This window comes from Amborella trichopoda, chromosome 3 (assembly GCF_054954075.1).
Source record: "Amborella trichopoda isolate Santa Cruz 75 chromosome 3, AtrichopodaSantaCruz75HAP2 v2.0, whole genome shotgun sequence".
NCBI classification, from domain to species: domain Eukaryota; kingdom Viridiplantae; phylum Streptophyta; class Magnoliopsida; order Amborellales; family Amborellaceae; genus Amborella; species Amborella trichopoda.
In genome coordinates this window covers 6,411,248-6,427,797 of record NC_142338.1, presented here as the reverse complement: position 1 = coordinate 6,427,797, position 16,550 = coordinate 6,411,248, and the positions used below count along the sequence as shown (strand labels likewise).

At 34.4% G+C, this 16,550-nt stretch overlaps 2 protein-coding genes across 30 annotated transcripts in view; both read right to left on the bottom strand.

Moving 5' to 3' along the window:
* EMB2738 (GTP-binding family protein) overlaps positions 1 to 1,855 on the bottom strand; it is a 28,450-nt gene extending 26,595 nt beyond the window's left edge. For all 26 annotated transcript variants that reach the window (XR_016052863.1, XR_016052865.1, XR_002281903.2 and 23 more), the window contains exon 1: positions 1,418 to 1,855. Coding sequence is in view for 2 of the 26 variants with exons in the window: in XM_006850138.4 (XP_006850201.1) it covers positions 1,418 to 1,769 (352 nt within the window). In the remaining 24 variants the exon portion in view is untranslated. The remainder of the gene's footprint in view (positions 1 to 1,417) is intronic.
* A 1,144-nt stretch (positions 1,856 to 2,999) lies between these two features.
* Positions 3,000 to 16,550, bottom strand: part of LOC18439983 (defective in cullin neddylation protein) — a 42,655-nt gene continuing 29,104 nt past the window's right edge. For 2 of the 4 annotated variants that reach the window (XR_016052886.1, XR_016052887.1), the window contains 7 exons: positions 13,132 to 13,214; positions 12,777 to 12,841; positions 12,387 to 12,436; positions 8,746 to 8,962; positions 7,641 to 7,742; positions 6,374 to 6,433; positions 3,000 to 3,416 (listed from right to left, as the gene is read on the bottom strand). Coding sequence is in view for 2 of the 4 variants with exons in the window: in XM_020670749.2 (XP_020526408.1) it covers positions 3,306 to 3,416; positions 6,374 to 6,433; positions 7,641 to 7,742; positions 12,387 to 12,436; positions 12,777 to 12,841; positions 13,132 to 13,214 (471 nt within the window). In the remaining 2 variants the exon portion in view is untranslated. The remainder of the gene's footprint in view (positions 3,417 to 6,373; positions 6,434 to 7,640; positions 7,743 to 8,745; positions 8,963 to 12,386; positions 12,437 to 12,776; positions 12,842 to 13,131; positions 13,215 to 16,550) is intronic. The other 2 variants (XM_020670749.2, XM_011627180.3) reach the window with 1 other exon arrangement.

Sequence of the window (16,550 nt, the reverse complement as noted above, 5' to 3'; positions counted from 1 at the left end):
GGTTACACATGCTTCTTAAGGAAATTGGGATCTCTACAAGTAAGTCCACTATTGTAGCTTGTAACAATCAAAGTGCAATGCAACTAGCTTCGAACCCCATCTTTCATGCTCGAATTAAACATATAGAGGTTGACTATCACTTCATCAGAGAAAAAGTCATGTCAGGTATTATCTCTCTGGTGATTGTCCCTTCATCCCAACAACTTGCGGACATGTTTACTAAAGCTTTAACAAAACAAAAACGCCTCGAGTCAACTAATGCACAAGGTGCATGCTCAGCTTGAATGGGGTATTAAGAGAATGGGTGTTAAGAGAGCTATCGTAGAAAAAAATTGTCTTTTCCAATATCATATAGGGTATATTAGCCCATTATTTCATATTACCATAAAGGGTAATACATTCGGGTAATATGGTCCATTGTATGTATATATACCAATGCCAATGATTAAATGATAAGTGTGGATGGTTTGAATGAAGGACCTGGTTTCTATGCAGCCAAGCCCACATATGTAGAAATGCGGGCCTATTAATAGATCTATATTTGAGATGGATTTTTTTACTTAATTTTTAACAACATGTAATCTCTAACGTGGAGAGATCATGAATCTGAGAAAATAAATAAATTTTAAAAACTAGAAATAATAATTCTAGTAAGAAAACATTTGGACCATTAGTTTCCATTATGTTTAGATGGAACATCTACTTGCATCCATCCTTAAGATGAATGCTTTACAATTTTTAGACTGCATATGTAGTCATGCAGTCCAGGCCGCATGAAACAATTTTCCTTGAATGAATTGGGACCGTTTCTCTCTTTTCTCACACTAGGGTTTCCAAGTTTAACAGGTAGGGGACCCCTTCAGCACTAAACTACCAAAAAAAAAAGAACTGCAACTTTCATCGAAATAGTGAATTCCGGTTTGCCTCTTGTCCATGGGGGCATAAGAATGATGGTCAACCACGTAACTTCTTGTCTTTCTTCTTCCTTTGCGGTTTCTCCTTCCATTCCACTTCTTCATTTCACACACACAAACACAATACACAAATATCCCTGACATTGCTGGAATCACTGTGTAATGGAGTTTCCAACACCAGGTGCATTGGTTAGTTTATTTGCACTGCTAGTGTTCATCGCTTTGTCCAAAAGAAACATGAGTTGTGTGGTTGTGCAATGGTTTGTACCGTGAACTTGTGGTAGGACGGTGATAGCGAATAGCATTGACTAAACATGAAATCTCAACAACTAGGGCGTGGATACTAATACAAACTTGTTGGTTTCACAGAATTACTCTGACACAGAGAGAGAGAGAGAGAGAGCGAGATTTGCCTTAAATGTTCAAGGTTTAAAGTGGGACAGAGAATGTGCAAGAGAGAGAGAGATACAAATCTCACAAAATAAATAGAGAGATGAAAGTACCTATGGACAATTCTCTAGATAGAGAGAGTGAGTACTCTCTAACGGCTGCCTGCGCCTCTTCTTCAAAGTCTCCGCTCTCTATATCCTCATACTCCCCCTCAGTGTCATAGTCCTCGCTTTTTTCCTCATCGCCTTCAAATTCACCGGACAATGGAGCACAATTGCACCGAACAGGATTCCTGCAAGTCAATTGGAAAGGGGGAAATGAAAGCCGGGTGAAGTTTTCGTTAGTCAAAGAAGGAACAAGGGAAGAAGACAGTTTGGAGAAGGGTTTGCAGTGGTGGAATGGGATAAGAGTTGCAGTGGAAGAGAGAGAAGATATATTTTTAGAGAAGGTGAGAAGCTCTGCCATGGCTGTAGTGGTGAGGAGCTCTGCAACTCCACTCTTCTTATCTCTAGAGTCTAGAAGGAAAACATTCCCGCCGTATCAACAAATCCAATTTACCTCTCTAAAAATCCACAAATATCTGAGTGGTTATTTTAGGGCATGCTCCCGCGGGATCCGATTGTACATATGCTTCTTCGACCAATGTTGAGCTCCCGAAGCTTTTCTCTCTTTCTTATTTTTTCCTTTTTTTTATTTCTTTTATTAAGAAATTTTGAGATCCACTTCTAGATCGAATCTCGAGCTCATTATTTTCAAAAAAACACTTAGGAGTTTAAATTGGGAAACACTTTTAAGATGACTGAAAAATTAGATGGTCGCTATTCAATCTTAAGATTATATTTTCTCAATTTCATTTTTATTTTTATGAGATTTGTCACTACACTTAAGAGGTTATATTACCGAGGTTACCCAAGAATGTAGCACCTTGGAAGTATATACATCTTTTGGCTTAGATCTGTGATTCCCAATTCTATGATCCACATTCCATAGGATGAAGTAACAATACTATCATACGTACATCGCCGTCCAAGTAATGGATTGGACAGCAATGAGAGACTTCAAATACCCACGGATGGTGGAACCGTCATATTGAATAGGGCTGTAAGTAAATGGGTCAACCCACAGACCCGACGGGTCAAAGCAAGTCAGGTCTGATGGGGTCGACCAGCAGAGCCAACAGGTGTATGCAAATCAGTTTTAGACTTCAAATCTGAGTGGGTCGGGCTTGGGTCCAGAGGTAACCTAATAGTTGAATCGGGTAAGTCTGGGTCTCGCCATGGACTACGTTTGTTTAGGTGCGGCCCGAATCATTATCTTTTATTTTAAAAAAAAAATATACAAAGATACCACATGAAAAAGTCACAATCACTTTTTTTTAAAAAATTTACGTACTTTCTCTATCCAACCGTCCATTTTGAATGGACGGTTAAGATGGCTCCAATCACAATATCACGCCTCTACAATATTTTATTTTTAATTTGTTTCTACAATATTTTATTTTTAATTTGTTTTTCATATAAACCCCTAGCCCAGATCTTCCGGGAGTGGTTCGCTTAAAGGAAAGAGCATGTTAAGATTAACGAGTTTGAACATGTATACATCATTTGATGCTTTTCAAGAAATTATTCCAAAATGTAAAACAATTACTCCAAATAATAGAAAAAACAAACCTCAATATCAAAAAAGAAAATAATAGGAAAGAAAAAATAAACATTTCCCTATTGTTCCTTGCATTTAAGGCTCACAGTGTTCTGTTATTTAAGATAATTCAAATACTGCCCAGAGGAAAGTAGAAACCACCCCAAATGCAATTGCAGAAACTACAAAGACAAGCTGCCCTTAAAGAATGGCCCATTCCAACCAAAATCGAAGTCTCAAAAAACCAAAAAAATCAGATACATTCTTGGTAAGGATATTGAAATGTATCAGGCCTATGGAATTTGCTTTTGATAAAACAAAGTGCTAGTATACACAAGTAAGGCCTTCTGTTTCAGATCCGTCTCAGCTGCCCTTCTGAACAGTGCCATTTTCTATCAAATATTCCACAAACTCATCAATCAGGTAGGGCCAGGCACCTTCGGCATCATAATTCGACAGCATGGGGTCAACTGACTGCATTGCCAAATAAAACCCAAAGACCTAAGACATTATCTTTGAAAGCAACATAACAGGCACAGCCAAAATATATATATATATATATATATATATATATATATATATAGAAGAAGATGTTGGGGTGAAAAAAAAATGAACCCAACAACAGCCCAAATTGAATCTTTATTAGATACGGCTTGATGTAAAAAACACACATAAAATTTCAAGTGATTTGGATTTGTAAAAAAAAAACTTAAAATTCAAACACTACCAAACATCCGTGTTCGTCAGATAGACCCAAATTCAATATGAATACTATTCCATGAGCTAGTGAGCTCACCCAAGTTTTTTTCCCATATATATATATATATATAAAAAGTGCAGTTTGTATAGAGCTAAAGCTCTAAACAATCAAAGTAAAACACACCTTCAAATAGTACTGAGAAATGTAGTTTCAATATTGAAAATCTTTGTGACAGCCTTAAATTATATATTCATTTTTAATTATAAACTTTAAAGGTTAAAAAATAGTACAAATCGAGTTGATCTATGAAAATCTTGAAAATTGATGGTCAAATAATGCGTTACAAAATGCACTATTTCCAAAACTTGAAATATATATTTTTCTCATGTCCATCTATATTCTTATCAATTTGAGCATAATTCGATATCAAAACAACCTCTTCTAAAAAAATTTTTGAAGTGAGGCTCTAATTTGATTGTTTAAGACCTCGGCTCTACATAAACCATTTACTATATATATATATATATATATATATATATATATATATATATATATGAAAGTTACTAGAAAACACTTATAGGCGAAAATGAACAATAATTTCGTCTACCCTCATCACCGTCCAAAATTCATCACACGGTCGCGATTGTCCGACAGTTTCATTTTTCATTTTTTTTCAACGAATCGGAATGATATGAAATTTAGAACGTGTGTTCATAAAAAATAAACAAATCTACGAAAAATATCAAAAAAATATTTTACATGAAATAAATTGACCAAAACACCCCCCAAAAGTTTCAAGGGTATTTTGGTCAATTTTTTTCACGAATTATTCTTTTTATGTTTTTATTAAGTACGTCTCACTAATAAATTGACCAAAATACTTGTCAACGCCTATAGGAAAAAAATGAACAGTGATTGCGTCTATGCTCATCATCATCCAAAATTCATCATACGGTCACAATTATCCGACTGTTTTTATTTTCAATTTTTTTTCTATAAATTGGAATGATCTGAAATTTGAAGCGTGTGTACATCTTAATGAAGCGCACCTAATAAAAATATGCAAAAAAATATTTCGTAAAATATAAATCTACCAAAATACCCTTTTAAATTTTCAAAGGTATTTTGATCAATTTATATTTTTGAAATTATTACTTTTATATTTTTATTTGATTTTCCTATTTTTTATAAACACTCATTTCAAACGATCATTCCGATTTGTAAAAAAAAATTGAAAATTAAAGAACTATCGAACAACTGTGACCGTACGATGAACTTTGGACGATGATGAGCATAAGGCAAAATCACGGTTCATTTTCGCCTATAGGCATTACGTAGTGTTTTCCTACATATATATATATATAAGTTGATATTAACCCACTACCAACGACTCAAATTGAATCGGGACCGATCTAACGATCACGAATGTCCGATAGTGCTTAAATTTTATTTATTTTTCTACAAATCCAAATCACTTGAAATTTTAGACGAGTGTTTTTCTCATCAAAACGCACCTAATAAAAATATAAAAACAATTATTTATAAAAACAAAATGACCAAAATATCCCTCGAAACTTTTCGAAAGTATTTTGATCAATTTATTTCATGTAAACTATTTTTTTAATATTTTTCAAAAATTCACATATTTTTTTATAAACACATGCTTAAACTTTCATGTGATTTGAATTTATAGAAAAAAAATAAAATTCAAATACTACCGAACATCTGTGATCGTCAGATCGTCCCAGATTCAATCTAAACTATTGGGCTCATATGTTCATATGAGCTAATGAGCTAATCTCAACTTTTTCATATATATATATATATATATATATATATATATATAGAGAGAGAGAGAGAGAGAGAGGGGGGGGTGAAGAATGCAACTTTAAACAAAATGACAATATCTATGTCAGTTATGGGGAAAATTAAGCAGTAGGCCTTTTTCTTTTGATATGTTAACAGGTTAGTATTCGAGCACCTTGACATCACATTGTCGCTCTGCCACGCTGACCATCGTGCCAAGAGACCCATTTCCTAAATATAGCACTAATTTTTAAAAAAAAAAACTCATTTCTCTTTAATATTCTCTTTATTATCACGAGAGTAATTCCTTTACATAATTAGGATTTTCTTTCCAGCATATTCTAGTTTGCTTGGTAAATGTCATGTAACCCTCATGAAAAACAAAAAATATGCTCTAATAAAAAATAACTATGCAACAAAAATATGGTAACCAATCATAAAAAAACGGGGAAATTTATCAAAATACTCATGAGAGATGCACTATTCAGGCTGATACTATTCCAACCATGATCATCAGCCTTTAATGGGTATTATAAAATTAAATCAAATAATACATACAATGTGAGATACGTTATCTCATATGGGTAATTTGATAATTTTTCCTAAAAAATTATAATAATAAGTATACGAAATATATTCTTTTGGTATCTAAATTTTAAAATATATAAGAAAGCTTACATTTTTCCATATTTAATTTTTCCTTCCTCTTTTTTGTGTAATTTCCTTTTCTGTAGTATTTCCTGATCAATTATTTTCAATAAATATTTACCCCAAAAAATTTTGTCCAAGAATTTCCCAAGATGACCCAAATTTTAAAAAACTCTGGAAATTTTCCTCACTAGAAAACAGCAAAAAAAAAAAACAAAAAGAACTGAGGATTCTTAGAGCTTCCAAGAGCTGAGACCAGTTGGTGTCCAGTATTTACCTTGGCAAATTCCAAGAGCTGAGACCAGGTATCCCTAGAGATTGCTTTGTTGTGTCTGGCCTGTATTCATAAAACCACCATATATATCCATTCAAACAAGTTTCAGCAAGAGCTCATAAGCCTCACAAATCACAGCTTCCTTTCACACATAAGAACAAATAACCAACTGGGGAATGCCCCGTAAAGGCTATCAGTAACCTAGTAAAAGTATCACCATTTTCTTATTTTATATATGCTGAGCACAAGCATCAGGGTTTAGCACAGTGTCACGTGCATTCTCATCGATAATGCAGACACATACAGTTGGAAGCTTGATAAGGATAACATCCATTTTGAGTCCATTCTCCTAAATTCCACACAAACCATGAAAATGGACATGATCAATCATTACCAAAATTATAATGTGCCCAGCACGTTATCTAAATATTTCCAGATGTGTAAGACTAGTTCTAGGAAGGATGAGCCCCAGGGAAGCCCTTATACTGCTCCATGCAGACCAATTAAGAATAAAAATAAAACTTAAAAATTAAAATAAAAAAAATTCCCCAGCAACTTCAGCCCTAGAAGGGCATTCCATATCAAATTTTGATTGAAATTATTAGAGAAAAAAGAAGAAGGATGGTTGAATGCAAATTTCCTCTTTATAGATAGAGAGAGAGAGAGCGAAAGAGAGAGAGATAAGGGGTTTAAGACTTACGGGAGAGAGGAAGTGGTCTTTGTAAGAGAGGGGGTGGTGTTAAAATAGACAGACAAATTTGGATATGGATTTTTTGGACTAATTCTACTTATGTCCCATTTCTATAGTTTCTTAGCATTGTTATATGCTTAGCTCTAACACTATATGACCATATATTTATAACAGAATTTTGCCGTCAAAAGTTTTGAAGTAGTAAATAATTCCAAGTTCACCACTAGGATAGTATATCCTAGAATAACCTTCTAATCAAAATATAAAATTGAATTCATAATTTTCAAACTATTTTTAGTTATATGTAAACTTCTTTTCTTTTTTAAAAACATTATGAAACCATTATTTAGGAATAAAAAAGTTTACCCATTTTTTATTACGAAGTATTCTGATATATATCTATCTATTCTATATATATCAAACAATAGCTAAGGGCACAACACACGCAACGCACATGCCTTAGCTAGTCCAGAACAAAATATGGGACCTACAAATAAAAGATGAACCAGACGCAACTTGGTCCAAAAAATACTCAATTGCCAGGGATAATATAACAGCAAATATACAAGTTCATTGTACCTGTAAGAATTGGCACCAATGGTCAACCAATGGCCACTGTTTTTCAGCAAATAGCAGCTGCCACATGCCGATTGCTGTATCTAACGCCAATGACTTTTGACCCTGCAACCAATAGACCAACATTATATTTAATGAATAAGAGAAATATAACGAAGTACAAGAGAAATATAAGAAAACTTATTTTACTTTCAGATTTCACTAACATAACTTGCAAAAACATTTGCACTTTCTCATTTGGATGAGTGAGAATATGCTAGCAAGGTTCTCTATTCTACTACAATAAAAAAATCACATTGATCTGGTAAACTAATCATCATTTCTATATATTCTTCTCCGATGGATCTAGAACAATAGGTACACACATGTCAATACAAAACTTCATATTCAAAAAATTTCTCAAGACCATGAGAGCAAAGAAAAGTTCCAATAACTTATTTCAAGGGAAAGCAACTTCAAGACATGACGAAATGTATCAACTGTTAATTCTCAAACACGAACAATGGCCCTTTGCAAGGGTTTGTTCACGAGCTCTTGAGAGACGAGGCAATGGAATCATTATCTCCCTTTCTTGGGGAAGTATACCTACACATCCCATGTTTAGTACACAGTATAAAGGTAAGGGCATCCACCTTCTGTCATCGAGATAATTGGTAGAGATGAACTGTAGTTCCAAGGTGATCGTACATCATCAGAACTACAGTGTGTCTCCACCATCCTTCTCAAAAACAGACGGTGGACACCCCAGTTGTGAATTTTCGACCATACAGAGGATGAGTAAATTTATGGGCAGTCCATCATGGGATCTTTCTGAACGCAGCAGAATGTAGATTGTTTCAATCATTTGTAGTAGCCAATGTTGGCACACGTATTGGATTGCTGATAGCATCATCATCTTTGGAGATGCAAGAATTTCCAAAGCTCAAAATCTCTACCTCCAATGAAGGGAATGACGTATTCTTGATCACAAGTGTTAAGTGCCCGCATGTGCATGAATAAAGCCCAAAAAAAATTCGTCTCAGTCCTCAGTTCAAAATATTAACAAACTCAAAAAGCACTGGAGAGCCCATGGTTTTGAAACATCAGCAGATGAAGGGTTTCAACATACCAATTTATAATATAGGAGTCAATGAGAGGTTGGAAGGGTGGAAGAGGTAGTCAAGCCCCTTAAGATGATGGGGCAGGTTGGTGCATTGGAAGATGATAGTGGCAGTATCAGAAAACACTATGCAAGGTTGGTTGGTTGGTTTGTTTGTTTGTTTGTTTGTGTGCATGTGCGTATGCGTGCACCATATTTTGAAGTGTGAATGCTCCAAATTTGACATCTGCATAAAGAGATGGAAGAAAAAGGGTGAAATTAATAGGTGTTCAAGAACTAGGTGGTGGAATTTAAAAAAAAAAAAAAAAATAGACTTATTTAGAGAAAAATTAGTTAAAGGAAAATAGAACTCTAAATATGAGATCAATGTTATATGAAATGAGATAGCTGACTATATTAAGTAAGTGGAAAAATCAATTTTAGGCGAAATTCGAGGGAAAAAAAATTCTGATACGAAAAATTGGTTGTGGTTTAGAAGGCCATTAGCGAAAAATGATCTTGTTATAAAACTTGGCAATGTAATAGCGATGATTAAAACTCAAAAGAATATACAAATGCTAAGAAAAATGCTAAACAAATAGTAAAACTAAACTCAAGGCATATAATAATCTATACAATAAACTAGAAACATGAAAATGTAAAAACGATGTCTTCAAATTAACAAAAATGAGAGAGAAAAAGTGTAAAGATCTAGACCATATTAAATGCATTAAGAGTGAGAATCAAAGGGTCTTGGTGAAGGATGAAGAGAAACAAAATGTGGAGAGTTTGTTTCAAAAATCATTAAATAGAGAACATAATGGGGATATAGCGGTAGAAGGAATAGTTGGCATAAATAAAAGCAGAGGTTACAGATACATTCGTAGAATTAGGATACAAAAGTGATAGAAACTTTGAAGATGATGAAGATAAGAAAGGCTCTAGGGCCATATGGTATCCCTATAGAGGTTTGGAAGTGAATGGGGGAGATCGGTATTGAGTGCCTGACCAAGTTGTTCAACAAGGTGTTGTAAACAAAGAAATTGTCAGATGAATGGAGGAAAAATATTGTGGTATCTATTTACAAGAACAAATGAGACAAACGGAATTGTGTGAACTATCGGGGGATCAAACTTATGAGCAACACTATGAAGTTGTGGGAGAGAGTGATTGAGCAGCAATTAAGGCATGAAACAAGTGTATCAAAAAACCAATTTTGTTTTATATCAGGGAGGTCAACAACTAACGTTATTTTTCTACTTAGGCAACTCATTGAGAAGTTTAGGGCGAAGGGAAAAAACCTCCACATGGTCTTATTAATCTAGAAAAAGCTTATGATAGAGTACCTCGAGATTTAATTTGGTAGGTGCTAAAAAAGAAAGGAGTCTCCAGAGACTACATCGGCTTGGTGAGAGATATATCAGGGAGCGCTAACTAGTGTGCGAACAACTATTGGAGAAACGAGTGAGTTTCCAGTGACAATAAGTCTACATCAGGGGTCAGCATTGAGCCCATACCTCTTTGTCTTAGTTATAGACAACTTAATTAAGCACCTGCAAGATGAGGTACCATGGTGTATGTTGTTCACGGGCAACATAGTTTTGATCGATGAAACCCATAACAGCATCAACACAAAGTTAGAACTTTGAAGGGATGCTCCCTAATCTAAAGGTTTTAAAATTAGATGGATAATGAAAAAGTATATAGAATGCAAGTTTAATAATAATAAGAGTAGAGAAGAGGAAGAAGTTAACATTGATGGCCACGAAATACCAAAAAGATCGTACTTTCGATATCTTGGATCGATAATCCAAGAAAATAAAGATATTGAAGAAGATGTAGCGCATAGAATTAAAGCTGGGTGGGCGAAGTGGAGATGTGCAACTAGAGTTTTATGTAATCGTCACATACCAATGAAGCTGGCGGGCAAGTTTTATAAGACAACTGGGAAACCAATTTTTCTTTATGAGGCGGAATGTTGGGCGGTCAAGAAATAACATAAGATGAGTGTAGCTGAGATAAGGATGTTGAGATGGATGAGTGGCAAGACAAGAAAGGATAAAATTCCAAATGAACATAGTAGGGAGAACTTAAATGTGGCACCAATAAGTGATAAGATGAGAGAGAGTGGACTTAGGTGAGCTAGCCATGTGCAGTGCAGACCCACTACAACACCTGTTAGGAGGTGGGAGTTAGTTCAAGTGGAAGGCTCAAAAAAGACAAGGGGTTAGACCCAAAAGAACATGAATGGAAGTAATGAGAAAAGATATAAGGAGTTATAGCCCCACTAAGGGTATGGCTCTTGATAGAGTAGAATGGTGGACAAGGATTCATGTAGGAAAAAGCTTATGAAGATGATGATGATGACTGTCATCTATATTGAAAATCTAAAAGAAAAATTAAAAGTCAAACAGTGGATACCCTTTGAACTGTTCGATCAACATTGGGCAGCTAAGATTAATAGTGCTCTACTGATTATAGTGTATATATATATATATATAACCTTTAAAACGCTCTAGAGCATTTTTTTTCAGTATTTACTTCCCCTTCTTCACCGTCTGATATGATCAAACGGTTGAGAGCATGTTTGACAATTTCAATTTTAAGTTATTTTTTTCTTGGAGATTAGATTAGGCTCAATTTTTGGGTATGTATGCTTCTCACTTGGGGGGCAACAGCAATATACATATATATATATATATATATATATATATATATATATATATATATATATAAATGACCAAAAAATTAACTTTCAGGGGTGTTTCGGTCATTTTACCTTTTCATATATTTTTAAAAATGTTTTTACAAGTATGCCCAAGATTTGAGCTCAATTCAAATTTGTAACATTAAAGTAAAAATGGAACACTACCTATCCCCACCGTAGATTTGATCGGATGGTGAAAAGGTAGTAAAAAAAGCCCTTAAGCAAATTTAAGAGTTTTCCACACACAGACACATAGAGAGAGAGGGAAAGAGAGAAAGAGAGAGATGCACACACACAATGAGAAATGGATGATAAACTATCAAATTGTTAATTGTTTAGAGGGGAAATGTGTGCGCGAGTAGTACTCTTCGTAAGTAGGAGCTTGCCACACAAGAATTTCCAAGACGTCACCAATGCTGATTGCACAATTAATTACACAGTTTTAATGGATTCAGTACACGTGCTTGTTAAAAACACTATCAAGAACAAACACAAACTAATACAAATATACAATAAATAATTGTTAAGTTCCAATTGTGCTTTAAAACATAAAAGAAAAAGCATTTCTTTGGAGGCCCATTAGCATGGTTTGCACGAGGCTAAAAACCTATTTAGACCCTTTAACTCCCCTCATGCAAACCTCGTATCATGCAACTAGACCTAAGGCCATATGACTATAACAAATTAAGATGTCTCTTTTTCTCTTGTTACTGCAAGTATGGGGATATATATCCTCGTATCATGCGACTAGACCTAAGGCCATATGACTATAACAAATTAAGATGTCTCTTTTTCTCTTGTTACTGCAAGTATGGGGATATATATGTCTATCGTCCTTTTTCTTTTTGTTTTAATTGGTGTTATCTACCATTTCACACTTTTGACTTCAAAAAGGAGAAACACAATACAAAGAGGTTTTCTAGAATCATCACTGAGATCAAAGATAAAAATTATTCACTCTAACCTTTTCTTTAGCCCAGTTGAATGCAAAGTTGTAGATCTCACGAAATTTCTCTGGAGAAGAAGCACATGAGCCAAAAGAAGACATTAGCATTGCACGCACACACACACATATGGGTGCCCCCATACACAGAAAAAAAGAGAAAGAGATTGAATCATGATCATTAATTAGTTGTCATAGAGTCCCATCATGAAGAAAAAAAGAAACTGAAAGTTATGTGGTGACCTAACCAACTTCACAGGCAATAGAGATGGATTGGTACATTTTCAGTTAAATCACGAATTGTAGCCATGCCCATGCATTCCAAAGGAGAAATACAGAAGGTCACTCTTATCTGGCTAAAATAGTGAGAGCTGCAAAAGCATTGAGAATATGCGAATAGTATAGACATACGTTCGTCCTTCAGCTCAGAGCGCATAAATGGTATTCTTTCTCGGAACTTCTCAATTGAATCCACCCTGCACCATTAAATGCTGACATTCAGTTCAAGGTAGTTCTCAAATTATCATTAAGTAATATTATATTAAAATTCATTGGGGCATGAAAAATCACAGTCCACTGAACGGGAAAGTAATTCTGAATAAGCCCAACAAAACTGGTAAACTATCTAAACAAGCGATTTATGGGAGATGAACCTACTCTTTTTTAATCAAACTAGCCAGTTTAGCCTACTACTGCACATCACAAACAATTATGAAAGAAAAATGAGCTCCAATAGTTCAGATTACTTGTAACAGAAATATCTTACCCCAGTGCTTGTAGTCCACCTATAAACTCCGGCCGAGAAAATTCACACATGGTGGCAGCCTTCATATGCCAAGACACTACTAACTGAAAGAATGACAAAACTCCATTAAAGAGTCTGCCTGAACCAGGGATCCTCAAGTGTAGAACCATATCATCAAAGCAGTACATAGATACATTTGCCAGTTTCTCTAGTTAGTCTTTCTATCAACTTTACAATTTTTATAATGATATTATTCACCACAATACTGCCCCATTTTGGGAAAATGTTTAAACTTGTAAGATTACTTCGTAATATTCACTATGCAAATGTCTGTAAGTCATCATACACTATCAAATTAATGTTTGTACCTCTCAGTAGCCTAGATTTTAAGTATGAATCATGCACTCGATCACAATTCAGCAGCATGCAGCATACTTCCACTTGATGCTCAAGCCTTGCTTAATTTAGTCCGGTAACTCTTAGGTATAAATCAACACAGATAACTCTCTGTGATAAGAATTTAAGTTCGGTTTGGAAATAAGTAATATTTTGTGGCTCACATTTGCTTATTAAGAAATGAATTGTAAAATGTAAAGAGAACATGCAATCAAAATTTTAAATCACCATGTGTCCATGACTCTGCAATCTGGGGTCCAATGATGCCCCCACATAATGGAAAGAAGAAAAAAAATATCATCACACATATTTCATCTTACACAAAGTACAAATTTTTCTCTACAAGAAAGAAACGACAGAACCAACCCATTTTTCCACAGAATGATGCAATTTCTACATAGGAAAGCATATCATATTCCAATGGACTGCATTAAAGCAATCTCCATGGATCATCACCATCCAACAAAATGGACAGAGAGAGAGAGTGGAACAAACAAGAACATGACATTTACCCAACACTGGCTCTTGTTCTCCCTACATCATGTCCATAAATGACGGATTATGGCTTTTCATAGTCCAAAAAGGTTGCACGTGCCATAGCACCCGCTCACTAGATGTTAACCTGGGTGGCCTGGAGCCAAGCTCCCCATCCTAGGCCAATCAGGGGCCAAATCACCCGTGCCAAGCCCAGAACATCGGATAAAAAAGGGCCCAATCACACTCAGCCCATAAGTCAATTTGAGCTGAGCTTGAACCAGGTTACAGCCCATTATAAGCCCAATTTGTGTTTGGAATTCTGGCTTCCTTTTTCCCAAAAATAAGGTTTCCATACATCCATTTCAAGATCTGACATTCCTAATTGACTTCTCATTGAATTCCTTTTCTTCGCTTGGCAATTAAACTTTATTGCTGCATAAAGCATATCAGGTACAAAATTGTGGAATTGTCAATACTAACTCAATCCAAGCAACACTGGACAAAAAATGGCTATCAGAGGGAAGGCACTATAAACAACTCTGGGCTATGCTTCTCCCTTTACCTAGTGAGAGGACTAAACTAATCACTTCTCTTGAAGTATGGGGAGAACTAATTAAGTGTTCATACATTTGTCAAAAAATTCACCCAAATGGGCAGTGAATCTCCATGGAATAAGAGATTGTCTCTGTTGATGAAAGTGACATTATATTACCATATATAAGATAGTTATAAAAAGGACTCAGACGATGCGAGTCAGGGCATGGAATAGGAAATTGTCACTTTGGCCATGCTATAACATTTGAGGCCCCCTTCAAGACATTATCAACGTCCATCTTGGTTTGAAAATACGAACTCCAGAAACCTAAAACCTCAACTTCATTGGAGTCTGTTGACCCCGTCCTAAGAACATGAGCAATACTTCACCACCATGTCATCGAACCAGTGTTCGAAAAACTGGCTGGTCAGAACCGAAACCGGCCGGTTAGCTCGCTACCGGTGGGGTGGCGATTCCGGTTAGGTCCGGTTTTAGTGTGCTAGTAAAAAAACACATCGTCCTAAAAAAATCGGCTAAAAAACCGGCCGGTTTGGCCTTGAACCGGCGAATTGTTTACAAAACCGACCGGTTTTGTAAAAACCGGTCCAGATTAGCGTTATATCGGGAGATATAACAAAACAACAACACTACAGCAAATAGCAGCCGTTATTTTTAACAGTGCCCGCTATTTGGGCAGAACCCGTGATTCGCCATTTTTTGCAGCTTTTTTATGCTTTTTTATGCTTTTTTATGCCCTTTTTTTGTTTTTTTTGGCTCAATTATTGTGCTATACCTTCAAATCTTCTATAAATCCATCAATATTGAATCAAAAACTCCAAGATCAGATCGATTTTAACAAATTTTTGGTGCATTTTTTCGTATTCTTCAGTTTCTTATGAAAAATCTGCCATTCCTTTGATTTTGGCTGGTTTTTCAGTTTTTTTCGATAAAAAGTTGGGGATTTTAATAATCACAAAGATACATATATTTCAAGACTCCTGATTTCATTGAAATGGAGAGATTTGGGGCTCAATTTTGAGACTGAAGCAGACAAGGTAAGCTCGAACCCAAATGTTTTTAATTTTTTTCTTAAGTTTGCAGCTTTTTTAGGATTTTTTGGACAATAATTGACTAGTATTATTTATTGCAATAAATAAAAATACGATTTTTGAAAAAAAAAAAAAAAAAAAAATTGGAGATCGATTTTAGGAATTTAGGGTTTTTTGGAGCTCGATTTAAGAAATTTAGGGTTTTTTAGAGCTCGATTTTAGGAATTTAGGGTTTTTTTGTTTTTAATGTTATAGAATATATATATTTATAAAAATATATTTTTTGTGATGAATATGAGAATATATATACACAATATTTGTGTGAGATTATTGATTGCATAAAATAAATGATCGAATTTTAGAACAAAAACAAAAATTTGGAGGTCAAATTTGGGGATTTTAGGGATTTTCGGGATTTTAGGGTTTATTGAATGAAAAATAAAATTGATATTTTTTTTGTGAGGATTGTTTTTAATGTTATATAATATATATATTTAGAAAAATATGTTTTTTGTGATGAATATGAGAATACATATAAACCATATTTGTGTGAGATTATTGATTGCATAAAATAAATGAACGAATTTTAGAACAAAAACAAATATTTGGAGGTCAATTTTGGGGATTTTCGGGATTTTAGGGATTTTCGGGATTTTAGGGTTTAGTGAATGAAAAATAAAATTGATATTTTTTTTGTGAGGATTGTTTTTAATGTTATATAATATATATATTTATAAAAATATGTTTTTTGTGATGAATATGAGAATAATATAAACAATATTTGACTGAGATTATTGATTGCATAAAATAAATGAACGAATTTTAGAACAAAAACAAAAATTTGGAGGTCGATTTTAGGGATTTTAGGGTTTATTGAATGAAAAATAAAATTGATATTTTTTTTGTGAGGATTGTTTTTAATGTTATATAATATATATATTTATATAAATATGTTTTTTGTGATGAATATGAGAATATATATA